A 15,307-nucleotide genomic window follows, 5' to 3' on the forward strand; every position below is an offset into this window, starting at 1 on the left:
TCACAATCAGGTCACCCTGGCGCACCAGTGAGTAGTTAATGATGCACCAGGGTGGAAGAACTGAACTGAAAACAGAAGAGGAAATTAAGCTGGAAAATCTGAAAAATGTGGGCAGTGATTCAAACGTATTCCTGGAGAAAAGTACAACTCCATCAACAGGATAAATGCAAATGGAAGAGAATGGCTGGGACGTGAAATCAAAGTGCCCTGTAGTTATGTGAATCTTTTTTCTTTAATGGACTTTTTTTTTTAAATGTAGTTGATGTAAGTCAAGCAGGGATACTGTCTGTCTTGTGCATGTAGTAATAGCTGAGATGTAGAGATTAAAGAAAATAAATAGTCCTTAATCTGTTCTTTGTTCATGTTGTCTAAGGCCAATTAAGGTGCTGTGGAAAAGATGGAGATCTTAAGCTGTAGCTGGTTTGTCTCTGGCACAAATCACAAATGTAGACGTATAGGCAGGATATTTTTCTTGACTCTCAGGTTTGTGGTGTGTGGATTTTGTTTTTGTTTTGTTTTGCTTTTCCCCAGTAAGTGAATGTACCAGCATGTTAAATGACATTAAAAGGAGATTAAGTCCATATCAATTTATCTGAGATAGACTAGCTGTTTGCCTTGCCCATCTAAGTTAGCACTAGGTAAGGTAGAATAATCTGAACAGAAAAAAATCCAAATAAACCCCAAACGGGACATGGTCAACCAGAAGAACCTGAGAGGTGCCGAGCAAAGGCAAGTCTATAGGAGAGAACACAGGACCTATAGCACAAACAGCTATTTGGTGTATTTGTTCTAAATGAAATAACAAAGACTTGACTTTGTGAAACAAAAGGAGTTATTCTTGGTTTGCTGTGACTCTAAAAGCACCCAAGTTAGTGTATGGGGATCTGTCCTTAAGTAGAGGATCAGTCTGTCAAGAAGGATTAGTTTATGAAATAGTTTATTTTTAATTTGACTCTTCTTTGAATTAAATAGAATTTGTCTCAAACTGGAGTGTCTTATTTTGATGTCTTTTCTATTAAGATGTAAGTTTGGACATTAAATTCTTCTGTATTTTTGGCGTTTCTCACTCCAAAGAGAAGCTGCAGAAAAGTGGGAAGCTCAAGGTCTCATTAAGTGGCTTTTCACTCCTGTGGAAAAGAAGCCAGTTACTTATTAATTTTGAATGTAGAGCATAAATTAGCACAGACTGAAAGAGACTGCAGGAGGTAATACTCAGGATGTGACCAGCTGAGGAAAATGTGTCAGCACATAACAGAGGTGTTAGGAAATGGAGAGTTTTAAGTCGGAATGTAGGAACTGGCAAAGGGTGAACACACGTGGGAAACAGGTCAGTGTGATTACCAGCATCTTCTGAAAACAGCACTTCCAAAAAGCCGGGGTCAGGTGGCTGCCTGCTTAGGGTGCTTGAACAAAATCATAACCTGTTCTATAATTTTGCAGATCTTCTGATCATTTGGGTAGGACCGCACTTGGGAGTCACTGAAGTTAAGATGTTCTCAAGCTCTGTGTAGCCAACGTTTCTGCGGCCTCAGTTGGGTTTAGAATAACCCCAGAGCCTGATCTTCATTTTGGCACAGAGTACTCTGTTTCAGCTGTCTTAGACCAACTGGGTCTCGGATATAGCTAGCCTCTTACAAGATTTTAGTCTTGAGGGAGAAAGCAGCATATAGTGATCACTGATACTAGAAATAAAAGTGGAAGAATCTTCCTGTGTGGGAGCAGTGTAATCAGAGGAGGCAAAATGCATCAGGATTGATGACTTGCTTTTGAGATTTTAATGGGAACATTAGTTTGTACAATTTTAGCAGCCAATAGATGCTGCATTGATGGAAATGCTTTTTGCCAATGGATTTTTGGGTGTCGGTTATAGTGCCTGAATGCTGGTTTCTTTTTCCCCCACAGTGATCTAGAAAAGAATAATATCACAAGAATCACGAAGACAGACTTCACAGGACTGAAGAATCTCCGTGTCTTGTGAGTAAACATGAAACTTGTCATTCTTTAACAGACTGTTTTGGGTGCTGGTCCTGTTTGTCATTCTAGAGAGCAAATGCTACTAACTTCTCATTCTCTTGACTACTTCTGAAATAAACAGCTGTCAGAAGTTAGGAAACACACAAGTCATCTGACCAGCAACCCCTAAATTTCCTTTCTGTAATTCTCTATGGTTACTGTTTTCCTTTGAGTATTTTCCAAAGTTCTGTCCTTAAAAGTACAGCTGTTACAGTTATTTAGTGATAATTGAATCTTTTCTTCTGCTACCTTACCACTTTAGAACAAGTTGTCCTATGCCCAGGATACTTTTAAAATCCATTGGAAAGCTTTTTGTTCCTATGGTGTTTCTCTTTTCATTCTTGTGATGTTTCTCTCCTCTCTAGCTGTGGACTTGCTTAGATTTTCTTGGCTCCTGTGTCAACCATCAATACCATTTTGGAAGTCTATTGAAATGCATGTACTATACTATAATTAATGTCAGTAGCTGTTTTGGTTTGGTTGGTTTTTTATAGCATTGCCTAATGCTGCTGCAGTCATTTATATTTAACGCCCTTAACAATAAGCAAAATATGCGATTGCCATCTTTACATGAATTTTTTTGTTCCGTGTTCATTATGGGTTTACGTAACATGTGCGCTCAGCCTTTGAGTAGTGTAGTGTTTGCCACAGAAGTCATTAGGAATAAAACCAGAATACACCTATTAAAAAGCATATATATTTTGTATTAACTTTGTCTTCTGATGTATGAAGACCACCTGGAACCCCAAGACATGCCATTTCACTGGCTGCTGACATACCCATTTTTGTTCACTGTTACTTATTTCCCTGTGCTCTGTGTTCCTGTCATATCTGCTATGAGTTTGTAGTTGTTCTTACTTTACTTTGTGCAGCTTTTACTTCCTACACTTCTGGTCTCTAGCAGTCCTTCAGATGTTTTTTTCTTTGCTTTCTCTTATAGTGTCTTCATAATTCTGGCTATTCTGTATTACTGACCACCTATTTTTTTCCTCTCCATGTGTGGTGTGGGTATAGTGGGAAGCACAGACACATGAAGTCTGTCCCAGAGTTCCTAGAAAAGTCCTGTTCTCAGTCATCAGAATGAGGACAACAAACAAGGGATCCAGTAACTGGTAGAACAGTAAACAGAAAAAAGCTTCTGGCCTTAAATGACCAACATACATGAAAAAGGTGCCCAAAGGAATATTTTGCTTTTATCCCCGAACTTCATTTTTTTTTCCCCTTTCCTCATGCATTTTTTTCTCCCCCTTCTTTTAGGAATGAACATGCCTCTTCCGTTCATGTCATTGGGTTTTTATAGTTTTTTGTTGTTTTTTTTGACCTTGATATGTGGTTGTAGCTGAGGAATACTTTCTGCTCTCCGTCTTCTCAGCTGTTACCCGGTTGAACAGCTCTGAGCATCCTCATAGGTTGAGCGCAGAGGAGCAGCTGTTTGTACCAGACAAGGATACATGGCATTTCATAAAGATGGACCCTTTCTGAAATCACTACTTCTTTGAAATTGGGTCCATCTTTTTGAAACACCCTGTAGTGCTTTTTCACTAGTTAGCTAAGACTTTACTGTGCATTAAGTTGTTCCTTTCCATGTTTTAGCAGAAGTCACGTAGTATGTTCAGACAGCCTAGAGATGTGGTCCATGTGTCTGGGCACTCTGGCAGGAGCAGCACATGGTTCCTGCTATGGGCTGTAGGAGTCAATTATCTCAATTACATTATATAAACTAAGAGTAATATAGTATGGATGTCACAATCAGCCTCTAGACTGACACCTTTATAAGTGTATTTGTTATGGTTATTGAAGTTTAGAGTCAAAAACATTAACCAGATCTGGCAGTCAGGAGTCAATTTTTGAATCATTGCTTGCTAAGTGACCAAGAGCAACAGTGCTGTGCTGTTCATATTGTTTTAATAATCTATAATTATAACTGTTATGGATACTTCTGTGAAAAGCAATTTTCTAGCACGTGTGAAGAGAACTGGGGAAGTTCTTTTATTCTGTTGTCTAAAAATTAACTAGTATTTCTGGAATTGCAGACACTTGGAAGAAAATCAGATTAGTGTGATAGAACGTGGAGCGTTTCAGGATCTAAAACAACTCGAACGACTGTAAGTATCTCTATTTATATACCTATGAGAAATCTGCAGTTTTTCTACCTCACTGTTCATGTTCATTCATAGTATTTCATGATTAGAAAATTAATTTCCTTTAAGAGAGATGGGTACCTGCCTAAATTATGCTCTTAAACACAGTTGAATTTCCATTGCATGATACTAATACTTGAAATAAAGTGTCCAATTGCTTGCCAAGAAAATACAACTGTTGGTGACACCAGAATCTTAACTATTATCAAAAGGACATGATCTGGCAGAGTCTTAAAACTGATACGCAGGTGAAGAAAGTTTTGTTTGTATCTAGTAACATGTAATAATTACATACATTTGTAATTTTATATATAGATATGTATAAATCTATGCCAATGGAAGTTGCAACTGCATCCTTTGAGAACCACAGTATTTCTAAAATTGCTTTTAGACCTAATTTTTTGTTTAGCTTAATTTCCTTTCAAGCTGCATACTGCATACCAGTAGATTCCAGGTTGTCATGCTAGACTTAGTGGGTAAAAGACTGTAGATTTCCTTTGCTTTTGATGGTGAATTCTTTTATTAAAAAAAGTGAATATGAGAGATCTCTTAATACAGAATCTGATTTATAGAAAACTACTGGCCCTGTAAGAGTATAAACTTAAGTAGTACAGAAGTGATGCTATATGGAGTTGCCATTCTTAGTTGGGTGTGTTGTTCAGGACTTCATGAAGTTGGATTAATTTTGTCTGTGTATGATGGGAGCTGAACAAAATCTCTGCAATATTTCTGGGAATTCTTCCTTGCTAGAGGAAGATGACTAAAACAAAACTGCATGCTGGTTTGGAATGCCTGTTGTTTAAGTGGAGAAACAGGGAGTTTATGCTTCTGTTAACTCAGTTGTCTGCAAGGTGTTTGTTGTAGAACTTGGTATTTTCTAAGAGGTATTTTCTAAAGCAGCTTTCAAGAGTTAAGTTCCCATTAGCAATTGTTCAAAAGAAATTTGGAGTATTGACTGTATGTTGTACTAAAACTGTTTCAGATGATTGCAGGATTAGATTTGCATTTAAGTTTTTTGACTAGTCCTTGAACTCTTAAAGTGATTTTGTCTCGAGGTACAAAGCTCTATGGCAATAAGGGAGATGAGATTTAAGTCATAATTCTAACTTTTTTTTTCAGAAAGCACTTTCGGGACAATAGTTTTGCCATACGTGATTTATTTCACATTTCTTGGGAAGTAAGAAATAATAACCAGCTTAATTTTCCAAAATTAAGCATAGCCTGACACTGCAGAAAGGTTTTTTTTTCATGTTATGGATCATCTTTGAGTCAGTACCTCAAGTCCTAGTTTTAAGCTTATCTTATATATGTGTGTATATATATATATATATATATAAAATCTTTTCTATATCTTGATCTAGGTAGATACTCAAGTGTTGTCTTAACGTGTTATTTTTCTGTGGAGCCTGCTCTGTTAGCAAATGGATTTTCTCATATCAGAAGTTAGGAAATGCACTACCTTTAATAGTGCCTGTTGAAGTGTGTGATCTTTTAAAGTCTTACTCCTTTTTTCCTGTGTGAACTCTTAACTTGGCCCGTTAAATATACTGCATCTCGGCTTCTCTTTTAGGATTGCCCTTCATTAAAGTATTTCCTAAATGAACGTAACATGAAAGGGAGGTCTGGAAACTTGCAACTTTTTGGTATTTTAGCTTAAATCATTTTTAGGACAAAACTATAAATCTGATTTTTTTGCTATGAGTCAGTAGGCTTTAGAGAATGAACTCTGGAAAGTTTGGCATAACTTATAAAGGCTTAATTGCAACATTTGAGGTAATATTAAAGCTATTTTATTAAGTATTGTCAAACATTGCAAAATGTTAATGAAGACAGTATGATTGAATTTCAGAAAACTGGCTTTCTTCCATTTAATTTCTTTCAAATAACAAAAATTGCTTATATTGCTTCGATTTTGGAATAATGTTTGGTTTTGATCTGTTGAAGTGGATGCAGAAGTAATCATTAACTTCTTTTTAAACAAAGCAGCTGCATTGGGTCAGACTTGAAAAAATAGAAGTAATTTCTATTCCTGGCAAAATACCATATATAAAGGTCTTGCATTCAAAGTAATAGCGGAAATATATTGTTCTGCTTCGTGCCCTGTGATATCATTCGAAGGACATAACCTTAGGTGAATATTATTTTCACTTGTGTGGATATTGAAATAAATCCATCAATATTAACTGAGTAAATTAACAGAATTTTCTTTGATATGTCCTGCATAACAGTCTAAGTAAATATTAAATAAAATGTATGTAAAGCTGTTAGTGCTGCCAAAAACACCATGGTGATGGCTCTAGTTATTTGGATGTTTCTTTTTTTTTTTTACTCTTTTTTTTTTTTCTTGGTGGGAGATAACTGCTCACAATCCCAATGGAGCATCTAAAGGCATAGGTAGATATAGGGCAGGATATTGGCAAAATTATATATTAGCTTAACAAAGTTTTGGAATATCCATTGAAGGAAGCACATAATGCAATGTATGTTCAGGTGACAAGCAGAACAAAGTTGAGGAATGATGTGGAAGGTGGAAGCCACTTCTTTCTTTGGCATATTTTTACTCAGCTTTCCAGATATGCAGGAAATGCCTCTTAGCAAAATTTGCTATTTTTCTTAGGAGTTGTACTGCTGAGTCTTAAGATTCAGAACTCTTCAGAATATCCAGTGGCTCTCACCATAGTGGAAAACCAGAAATGGTTCTAGTGGTTTTATTCCAATAAGTTTCTCCAGTTTTATTCCAGAACATAAAGATTAGTGGTGAGCTGGCTGACCATCGAAAGTCAAGCAGCCGGGAGACAAAATGAGCTGATGTAACTGGTGCACACAGGTATAGCTGCCCTGTTGTGCAGTGGGTTCTGCCCGGCTTTTCCAGCCATCCCCTCTCCTTTGGCTCCCCAAAAATACCACCAGTTGATGCTGAGTGGACTTTGCAGGCAAATATATGTCTATGTTCAGTAAGTGTTTAAGAAGCCATGGAAATATTCTGCTGAAACTTGAAAGTGACAGTTGTAAGGTTTGATAGTCTGCCCTCCTTGCCAGTAGTAGGGTAACCATTAGAGAACACCACCTGTGCCTTTTGGTGTACAGAAGGAAGGGTTCAGAAACTGTCATTATTTGTTTTCCTAGTTCCCTTCTGTGTTTTTTTTCCTTGTAGTTAACTGTGAAAGGCCTGACTTTGATCCCCTCTCCTGGTCCTGTTTTCTGTGGTTTGAAGTAGCGTGTGTATGCTCACACTAACACAGTGCTAGACTGACACAATCAATTAGACCCAAATTTATTTTGCGTTTTAGCACTTCAGCTGTATGCTTTGCTGTTAACACAACGTATGATTTTAAGATAAAATGATCATGAAATTTCGTAGGCAAAGAGGATCAAGATGAAAGCAGTGTACTGGTGGGCCTAAAAGATGAACTGAAGTTTCTTCCAGAGCCAGATGTATGTCACATATTCATGTGAAAAACGAGGCAGGATATAAGACACCAACTGATCCTGACTTTTCCATGGCCAACTGCCAGAAATTGTCACGTAGCTGCATTATCTTCAAAAGACTGGACTTTGGCTGATGGCTGGTTCTTTCTACTCAAATTAGTGTCTTTAGCTAGCACAAAAGATCTCAACATCTGAAAACACTAAAAACGTGTTTTTGTTGTTTAAAGGAGGGAGGAAAAATGTGTAAGCGTGGCCAAATAAAATCTTTTCGAAGTTGGGAAAAATAATTAACTGAAAAAAAAAGAGGCCAACTAGAATCCAGATTTTAACCCTAACATATAGATATATGTTTTTGTCTTTACACTTGCTAAGACAGAGGTGAAAATCAAAATTGTGTTTGACCTTTATTTGCAGAAATGCTACTGGGCATTGAGTCTTTGTAAGCAGCTTCTATAAATGCCTGATTAAGGTATTAAAGTAGATTTATTTGGCATAGTGTACTGTAAAATCGCTATTAGTGACCAAAGATGCTAAGGAGAAGAATAAATTGTTATGTGATGCTTTACAATCTGGATTTCATAAATTGAGATTGAGCAGGCTTTAAATAAATCATGTAATACAAAAAGCATCTTCCATAATTAACATGCTGAGTGGAAAGATTGCTAAGTGCTTCAGAGTAGCGGGCAAAATAATAAAAGCATTGGACAGTTCTTATAAACAAAAGCTTATTGCAAATCTTTGGCAGCACGGACAAATCTATAGTGTTTATACAAGGTTTGCAGTGTGTGCAGTTTAGATGTTTTGCTGGAACAGCATATACTACACTGGGAAGCCATATGGATTTATAAATATGTAAGACAGTTTGAATGTAACCTTCCAGAAAAAAAACTTGATTGTTTTGAGTTTCCATTTCCCTATGCCATTATGCGTAACATAACTAGTTGGAAATCAGTGATCATAAGATGCTTACCTGGAAATGCTTGAGAACAAAGACACACAAAAATGGATTTAGAGCTGCAGCGTGATGATGAATTAATTTTATTACTTGCATACTTCGCTCTTCTTTTTCAAACTAGTTGGTGCCGGTACCAGGTTTTTTCCTCAAGTCCCCAGGACCAGGTGGTGCTTTAGGTGTGAGAAACGGAACCTTTGCCTGTTCTGCTCCCAAGATGGCTCCTCGCACGTGGCCTTTCCCCTCTGAGGAGGTGTGGATGGCAAACTGGGGCATCTTGAAGCTCTGGTGTCTTTGCATCTGGGAGGGATGGATTTCTTTGCATTCATACCAAAGACAGTAGCATCCCCCAGCTGACATCTGAGGAACTGGGTGTAGCGTGTGTCAAAACCTGAGTTCATCTTCCATACTGGGCAGAGTTACTGCTGCAGCAACCCATTGTCATTGGGGTAAAATGAACCCGTGCTGTCTAGTCCCAGATCACATGTGTCAATGGTGTATCTTTTGTAAGTGGGGAAACCAGTTTCTAAAAGACAACAGTTGTAAGCCTAACAGCTCTTCCTAGGGGCTGGCAAAGGATATAAAATTATATATATTTAATTAATATTGTTAGTATTTTTTGTCCCATATCTTTTGAGAAATTATTCCAGTTAAAGAAAAAGGATACTATAGCCAACATCTGAGAAAGGCAGTCTCTTCTACCTTGTGATTTTGAGAAGAGCTTAGAATTACATTTCAAACGAGTGTCTGTGTGACTGTTCATGTTGTGAGAAGTCTGTGATGTTTGGGGTGTGAGTATCTGAGGAGGTGCCATTGGTTTTATTCCTAGATACAGATGGAACAAACATGGAGAGTAGAGCATGCTGTACTGCAGGATCTTCCCAGTATTGTTTGAAGTCGCTTCCATTCCTTTTTCCTTTTCTTGGGGTTTGGCCCAAGGCTTTCCTCTCAGACAGTGTCTCAGAAAAATACATGGGAAAATTATGAATGTATTTGGAGCCACTGTTTGGTTTAACTTGCATGGGTATAGCCTTACTACTTTCCTCAAGAATTGTTTTGTTTTGGAATGTGGGTCTTCTGTTTCAAGTGGCCATAATGTTGTTTTTACTGCTTAAATGAGGGCTGCACTACTTCATCAACTACTTCATCTGCATAGTTTTCTGACCCTGATAGCAGTGGAGTAGCAGCAACACCCTCCTATAGCAGCTTTCTAAGTTCATGAGACCCTTCATCAACTTATTACATTAAAAGTCTTCCACAGTTTGATCCTGCTTCTGACTTGGAACCACAAGTCTAGAGGAAGACTAAACCCTCTCTGAGGTGTTCGCACTCTGGTGAAGAGCACACTTGTTCTTTCTACAGATTGCAGGGTCATTCTCCCTGTCTCTACTGTTGAATCTCAGAGTGGCTGTCCCAAAGTGACATCAGGAGAGCAGTGTTTGTGTTGTAGTTCATCATGTGTGGAACAAGCCAAGTGGAAGCTCTTGCTTCCTAATGCCCACATGAAGAAAAGAATTGAGTCCCTAAGTGTTCTTGTGTTGAGGCTTTGTGCAAATTCATCACAGTGAAATGTTGCATCTTCCTGTGGTACTGTGTATAATAGCTCTTTGGGCATCTGCTCAAGAGATGCTTCGTGGGTTTCTTTTGTGGGCTTGGATTACTACAGGTTTTACTGGTCTCTGTCATTACTTCTGCTTTCTCATTATTCCCCCGTGCTCATTGCACCATGCGGTGCTGGTCTGAGCGCTGTGATCTCCTGCCTTATGCCATCTTTTCAGGTATTGTGATAAAAGCACGATTTGCTGTTCCCCAGACAGCCCATGTCTTACCACAGGGATGTTCTGCTCTTTTGTGTGCTGCTGGTCTTCACCAATGCTTTTCCTTTCTTTCAAGAGAAAATGGTTGTGTCTGTGTGCTCGTGGGCTGGGTAACATTAAACCAGGAATGCTTGACTCATTCTTGCAGCTGACGGTCTCTTCTCTGAATACAACCTTGGTGCTCTCCATTAAATCTTTCTCCAATTACTGGTAGGTAGATTGACCAGTCTTCTAAACCATGAGTATCATTTCCAGCCAGACAAAACATTTTGGAACTGGCTTGACTCATTTGACTGGCTGAAGTATGAGCCAAGACCTCGAGCCTTGTCCGTTCCTTCTTACAGAACAATATGTATGAATTTGCCTCTTGCGCTGTTGGGGTTATCTGTAAAATAACCTGCATGATAAAGATGAACTCTGTGAGCAGAGTGGTTGAGACCCAAGCTGCTCTATCTCTCATCACCCTTGCTTTCCAGAAAACTGCTTCGTGGCCAGTTTTAATGTGGAATTGTAGAAGCACTTGATGAGATTGAGGGACTGTGATACAGTAGATGCAGTTCAGGGTTGAAGAACAGGAAAATGGGGAGGGGGGGGTATAGGAATCCTTGCTTCCTATAAGGCTCGATTAACAAAAAACCAGGTAAAATCAGTAGCTATCCTGAGAAATGTGAATGATAATGAGAAGATAAAATAATAGTTACAAATTTTTTTCATGATGGAAACTGCTATACAAGATGCAAATGGTGGTTTACTTAACTGTGTGGTTGATGCCTCAGTTTACACTTGGAATCACACAGGACAAAACCAGCAATAACGTGGTAGTTCTTAGTATAGATGTGGTTTGTGTGTCTACAAATAAAAAACAAAATGATAAAACAGATCTTGACAGCCTGAGTGTGAATACTACACTTCAGTAAATCATAGAGGAGGAATATAAGTGCTATATCTTATCAAATCACATTTTGGCTCAGGCTGACAGCTCACCTTTATTAATTCTTGGAAGGAAAGAAGGAAGCTTATTAATTTTATGTTGCTTTTGATTCCACTTTGTGTTGCTCTTGGCTCAAATGGCTAAAATAAATGTTGCCAAGATATCACTTGCATACTTCACTTATCTATCAATACTATAAGCTGGATGCTCTGGAAGATTTCACTGAAATTTATTTTTCTTAACTGTCAGTAATTTAGAGGAATGTTAGTCATTTGTGTAAATGACATACTAGATACGGTCAGGAGAGATTTGGGGTTTTTGTTGGGAGGGGAGTTTGCAAGTATTAGTCCAAAAACTTGTTCTGGTTGCAAAGGGATGTTGTAAGTTCTCCAGTACATATATTTCCATATAGAGTCAGGCTTTTCACAACTGTTAAGGAGTGAAAAAAATACTTGAGTATGGCCTATTTCATGCAGATACCCAAATTCCTATAGTGAATAATGTATTCTATCATTTATATTAAATTTTCAGTGTTACTTTGTCTGTAGTAGAATGATACTGTCCAGTAATAAGTAATTTCTTAAATGTAGTGTGAGCAGTAAACACATATCCCAAAATGAAGTGCTATTAAAGCTTTAAGATCATCTTAACATTTTTGAAGTCCAACATACCTTTTGTTGATTTCACGTTTAGTGCAACTCTCTATTTTAGCCCTTCCTTGAGACACTTTTGCTGTGAACTGTCACACCGTAGTCCAGCTGGGTGTGGTGTCGATTGCTATGATTTTGGTCCTTAAAAGCTTTCCAACAAGTGGCAGTTGGACACTTCAGACACCTGTACAACTTCTTGCAGCTCTGAGAAGCTGTCTGGTCCCAAGTGCGAGGCAGGACAATGCATGTTCAAAAAACGTATTTGTGTAACAAAAACTGTAGCCACAAGCTTGGTCAGTTCCTATTAATAAGAGCTTATTGAATTTTCTTTAAAAGATGTACCACAGGACTGAGGTGCCATTAGAACTTTGAAACAAAAGAATTCACGCTCTATTTCAGAAAGGCAGAATAGAAAGTTTTGGGGGCTAGCTACTAAAATCCTATGAATGTGTTATATTCAAGGTTAGAACTTGATAAGATATAACCTAACTGTACAACACAGTGAGTGCACGATACGTATATACACACACTTCTGTGATATCCATGTCTCAGTTTCTCAAGATTAACTAGTGTTTATGTTCCTATGTCAATAGGGATTTACAGGTAGAACTTGGGGTTTTTTTTGGATGCACAGTGTTACAAGTCTAAGTATAGATCACTAGTCTAGTAAGACTGTAGTGGAAGAAAATAAGCATGAAACGATTTGTAGAAGCCAAATCTGATAATTCTGAGAGATGCCCAGGCTGCATGTTGCTTATGCATAAAGTCCGGGTCCTGTTTATTGTCTTAATAAAGCTTGCTACCCTTCTGCTTCAAAATATTTAAGTAGTTTAAGCCACATCGTAAAAAGGTCAGAGAAGTTTTAGAAACATCACTGGAAACATAACTCTTCTATAAGAGTAAGAAAAGGTTTAACATGAAAAACTATATTTGGGCTTTTTTTGTTTGTTTTTTTGGAAGCATGCTCTGTCATTCTGTGGACATTGTGTATTAGAAATCCAGTAGTGCTTGGCCATATAATGTACTCTGATCATGGTGTTGCCTCAGATGGGAGACATTTGCAGTTTTGGATCTTGATGTTCATTTTTTCCTTATTTTAAAGCATATAACTTTATTTATTGAAGTTAGTCAAGCATTATTGCAAGTATTGAAATCTGTGTAATGCTTTTTGTACACATATGAGACATTGTTTTGCACTTAGTGGTTATATGCTTGGAAATCGTTTAAATTTCTCATGACCAATTGAGGAAAAATAAGTAATAATTACCTTATTCTTTTCTATTATCCTATAAAAACACACGAACTGTCAGTTTGCCACAAAACTATGTGATTGCTGTGCCTGAAGTTTCAGGACTGAACAAGTAGTTTCAGATCAATTCAGGAAAGAAGTCCACTGTCAACTTGGTGAAAGTTGCTTCATATCTATCAACAGTAGCTTTGATCGTGTGTCCTTGCACATCAGGAGGACATTTTGGTTTTGAATTGTGGTTGATGTGAGTGGCACAAACACACTTAAACGGTAGGAATTTTACCCTTTGGCTTCTACTATTGATAAATACCTTGCATGAGCTAGACCTTGTGCACACAATCTGGAGGTAAAATGGAAAGAACAAGGAAGAAGAGATGTGTATGCACTGATCAGCTGGTGGTTTTGAGTCTGCACTATCTGCTGCTCTACACCAGTGTAACCTTTCCCCAAAACCATGTTTAGGTGGGATCATCTTTATTTAGCAAAAAATTTCTTAAGCTTGTTATAGTGAATGAAAAACTAGTTCAAAGATTAATGCCTTCCACTCTATCATAAATCGAGTGAACAGGAACTATACGTGTTTATTTATATGGAACTGTTGGAATAAATTTTGAAATGATACAGTAGCTGTCACTTTCTTACCCTTTGAGGAATATTCAGTGAATAAAGTAGTTATGAGAAACCACTTTTAAGGAATCTTTGAAGATGTGTAGATTTATAAATGTGTAGTGGTTATGTCTTCTAATGGATCTACACATTTGGGAAAACGATAGTTCCCGATTACTTTGTTTATGTACTGTGGACTCCTAGAGGGCACTAATATCCTCAGATTTCATAGTTTATTGTGTCTGTCTGTCTATAACACATAATTATATAGTTACATATTACTCAGCCGTTGCTGGACAGCCAGACCTTTTTTTTGTTTTTGCTGATGCAAGAGCGAACCTTTTATTTCTTTTGTAAACATTAGAAAAATATAAATTGGCCCCTCTTTTCTGAAGGAAGCCATTAGCAGCTCTGTCAACAGGTCTGCACAGGAGGAATCCAAACACAGGCAAAGGGCAGCTCGCAGAAAGCAGGATGCATGCTCCAGTGACCGGGTTTGGTTTGCATTAGTACATCTGACCAGGGCTACAAAACAAAGGGGGGTATTTCAACAATATGATAATAAACGAGCCTGGGTTCATGCAAAACATTTTCATAGTAGGTCACTGACCCATAAGAGCTCATGGAGAAACAGATTTGCGTTTCATTTGTGTAGACAAGAGGTTCTGTAACCATGGGATTCTTCAGCTTCTGGAAGCGACGGTTACAAAGCAAATGGATTATCAACACTTCCACTACAATGTAACCATAATTCAGTTGGAATAGCTGGTCAGCATTGAATGTTACGTCAGAAGTTTTAAACATAATTCTTTTCTGTGGCATGTTTGTTTGATTTTTAGCACTTTTTAAAAATACTTTTTAAAGATTTATGGGAGAATTTGCCTAAGCAAAACACTTAAGGATTTAGCAGTCATTTCTCCAGCATCTGTAGTTACTGTTGGATAAGAATTGCTGCATCACTGGTCTGGAATAATTCATATGAACTTTGTTTAGCAAAAATGACTGTATCAAAAGGGGTTTGTTTTTTTGAGCTTCCACATATTAGAAGGATTATACTGCTTGCCATCTTAGAAGTACCATTAAGTGTTACTGGCTGAATTTCATGCTGTCAAGCACTGCAATCCTTAAATGATCCTGTTCCTGAGTGAACCACTGATGGTGAATTTGAAGCACTTAAGCTTTTAGTTCTTTCTTGGAGATTATATGAACGTGTAGGTCTTGAAGACTGTCATTGGGCAGACGGGGATAGTTTTGATATTGCTTTTCCTCTGGCACAACTCCATTTAACTCTGTCCCTTGAACTGGAGCTCACCAGAAGCTGCAGCTTTCCATATAGAACAGAATAAACTAATTCACGTTGTCTTATAGTCAACCTTATGGTATAGCATTATGTACTCAGTTGCTTGGAGATGATCTCTTCGCCAGATGTTTCTCTCAAAGTGGTATAGTATGAGGATCACAAGAAGAGGGTTCTAGGGTTCCTTCAGATGTTATGGGTATTGCAAATACATTTTAATTT

At 37.8% G+C, this 15,307-nt stretch overlaps 1 protein-coding gene across 1 annotated transcript in view; it reads left to right on the forward strand.

The window, feature by feature from the left end:
- Positions 1-15,307, forward strand: part of SLIT3 (slit guidance ligand 3) — a gene marked incomplete at both ends in the record, with an annotated part of 483,041 nt that overhangs the window by 19,108 nt on the left and 448,626 nt on the right. Inside the window, 2 exons of the mRNA XM_080353334.1 lie at positions 1,903-1,974; positions 4,047-4,118. Coding sequence (XP_080209460.1) covers positions 1,903-1,974; positions 4,047-4,118 — 144 coding nt within the window. The remainder of the gene's footprint in view (positions 1-1,902; positions 1,975-4,046; positions 4,119-15,307) is intronic.

Source organism: Nesoenas mayeri, assembly GCF_963082525.1.
Source record: "Nesoenas mayeri genome assembly, chromosome: 14".
NCBI lineage: Eukaryota > Metazoa > Chordata > Aves > Columbiformes > Columbidae > Nesoenas > Nesoenas mayeri.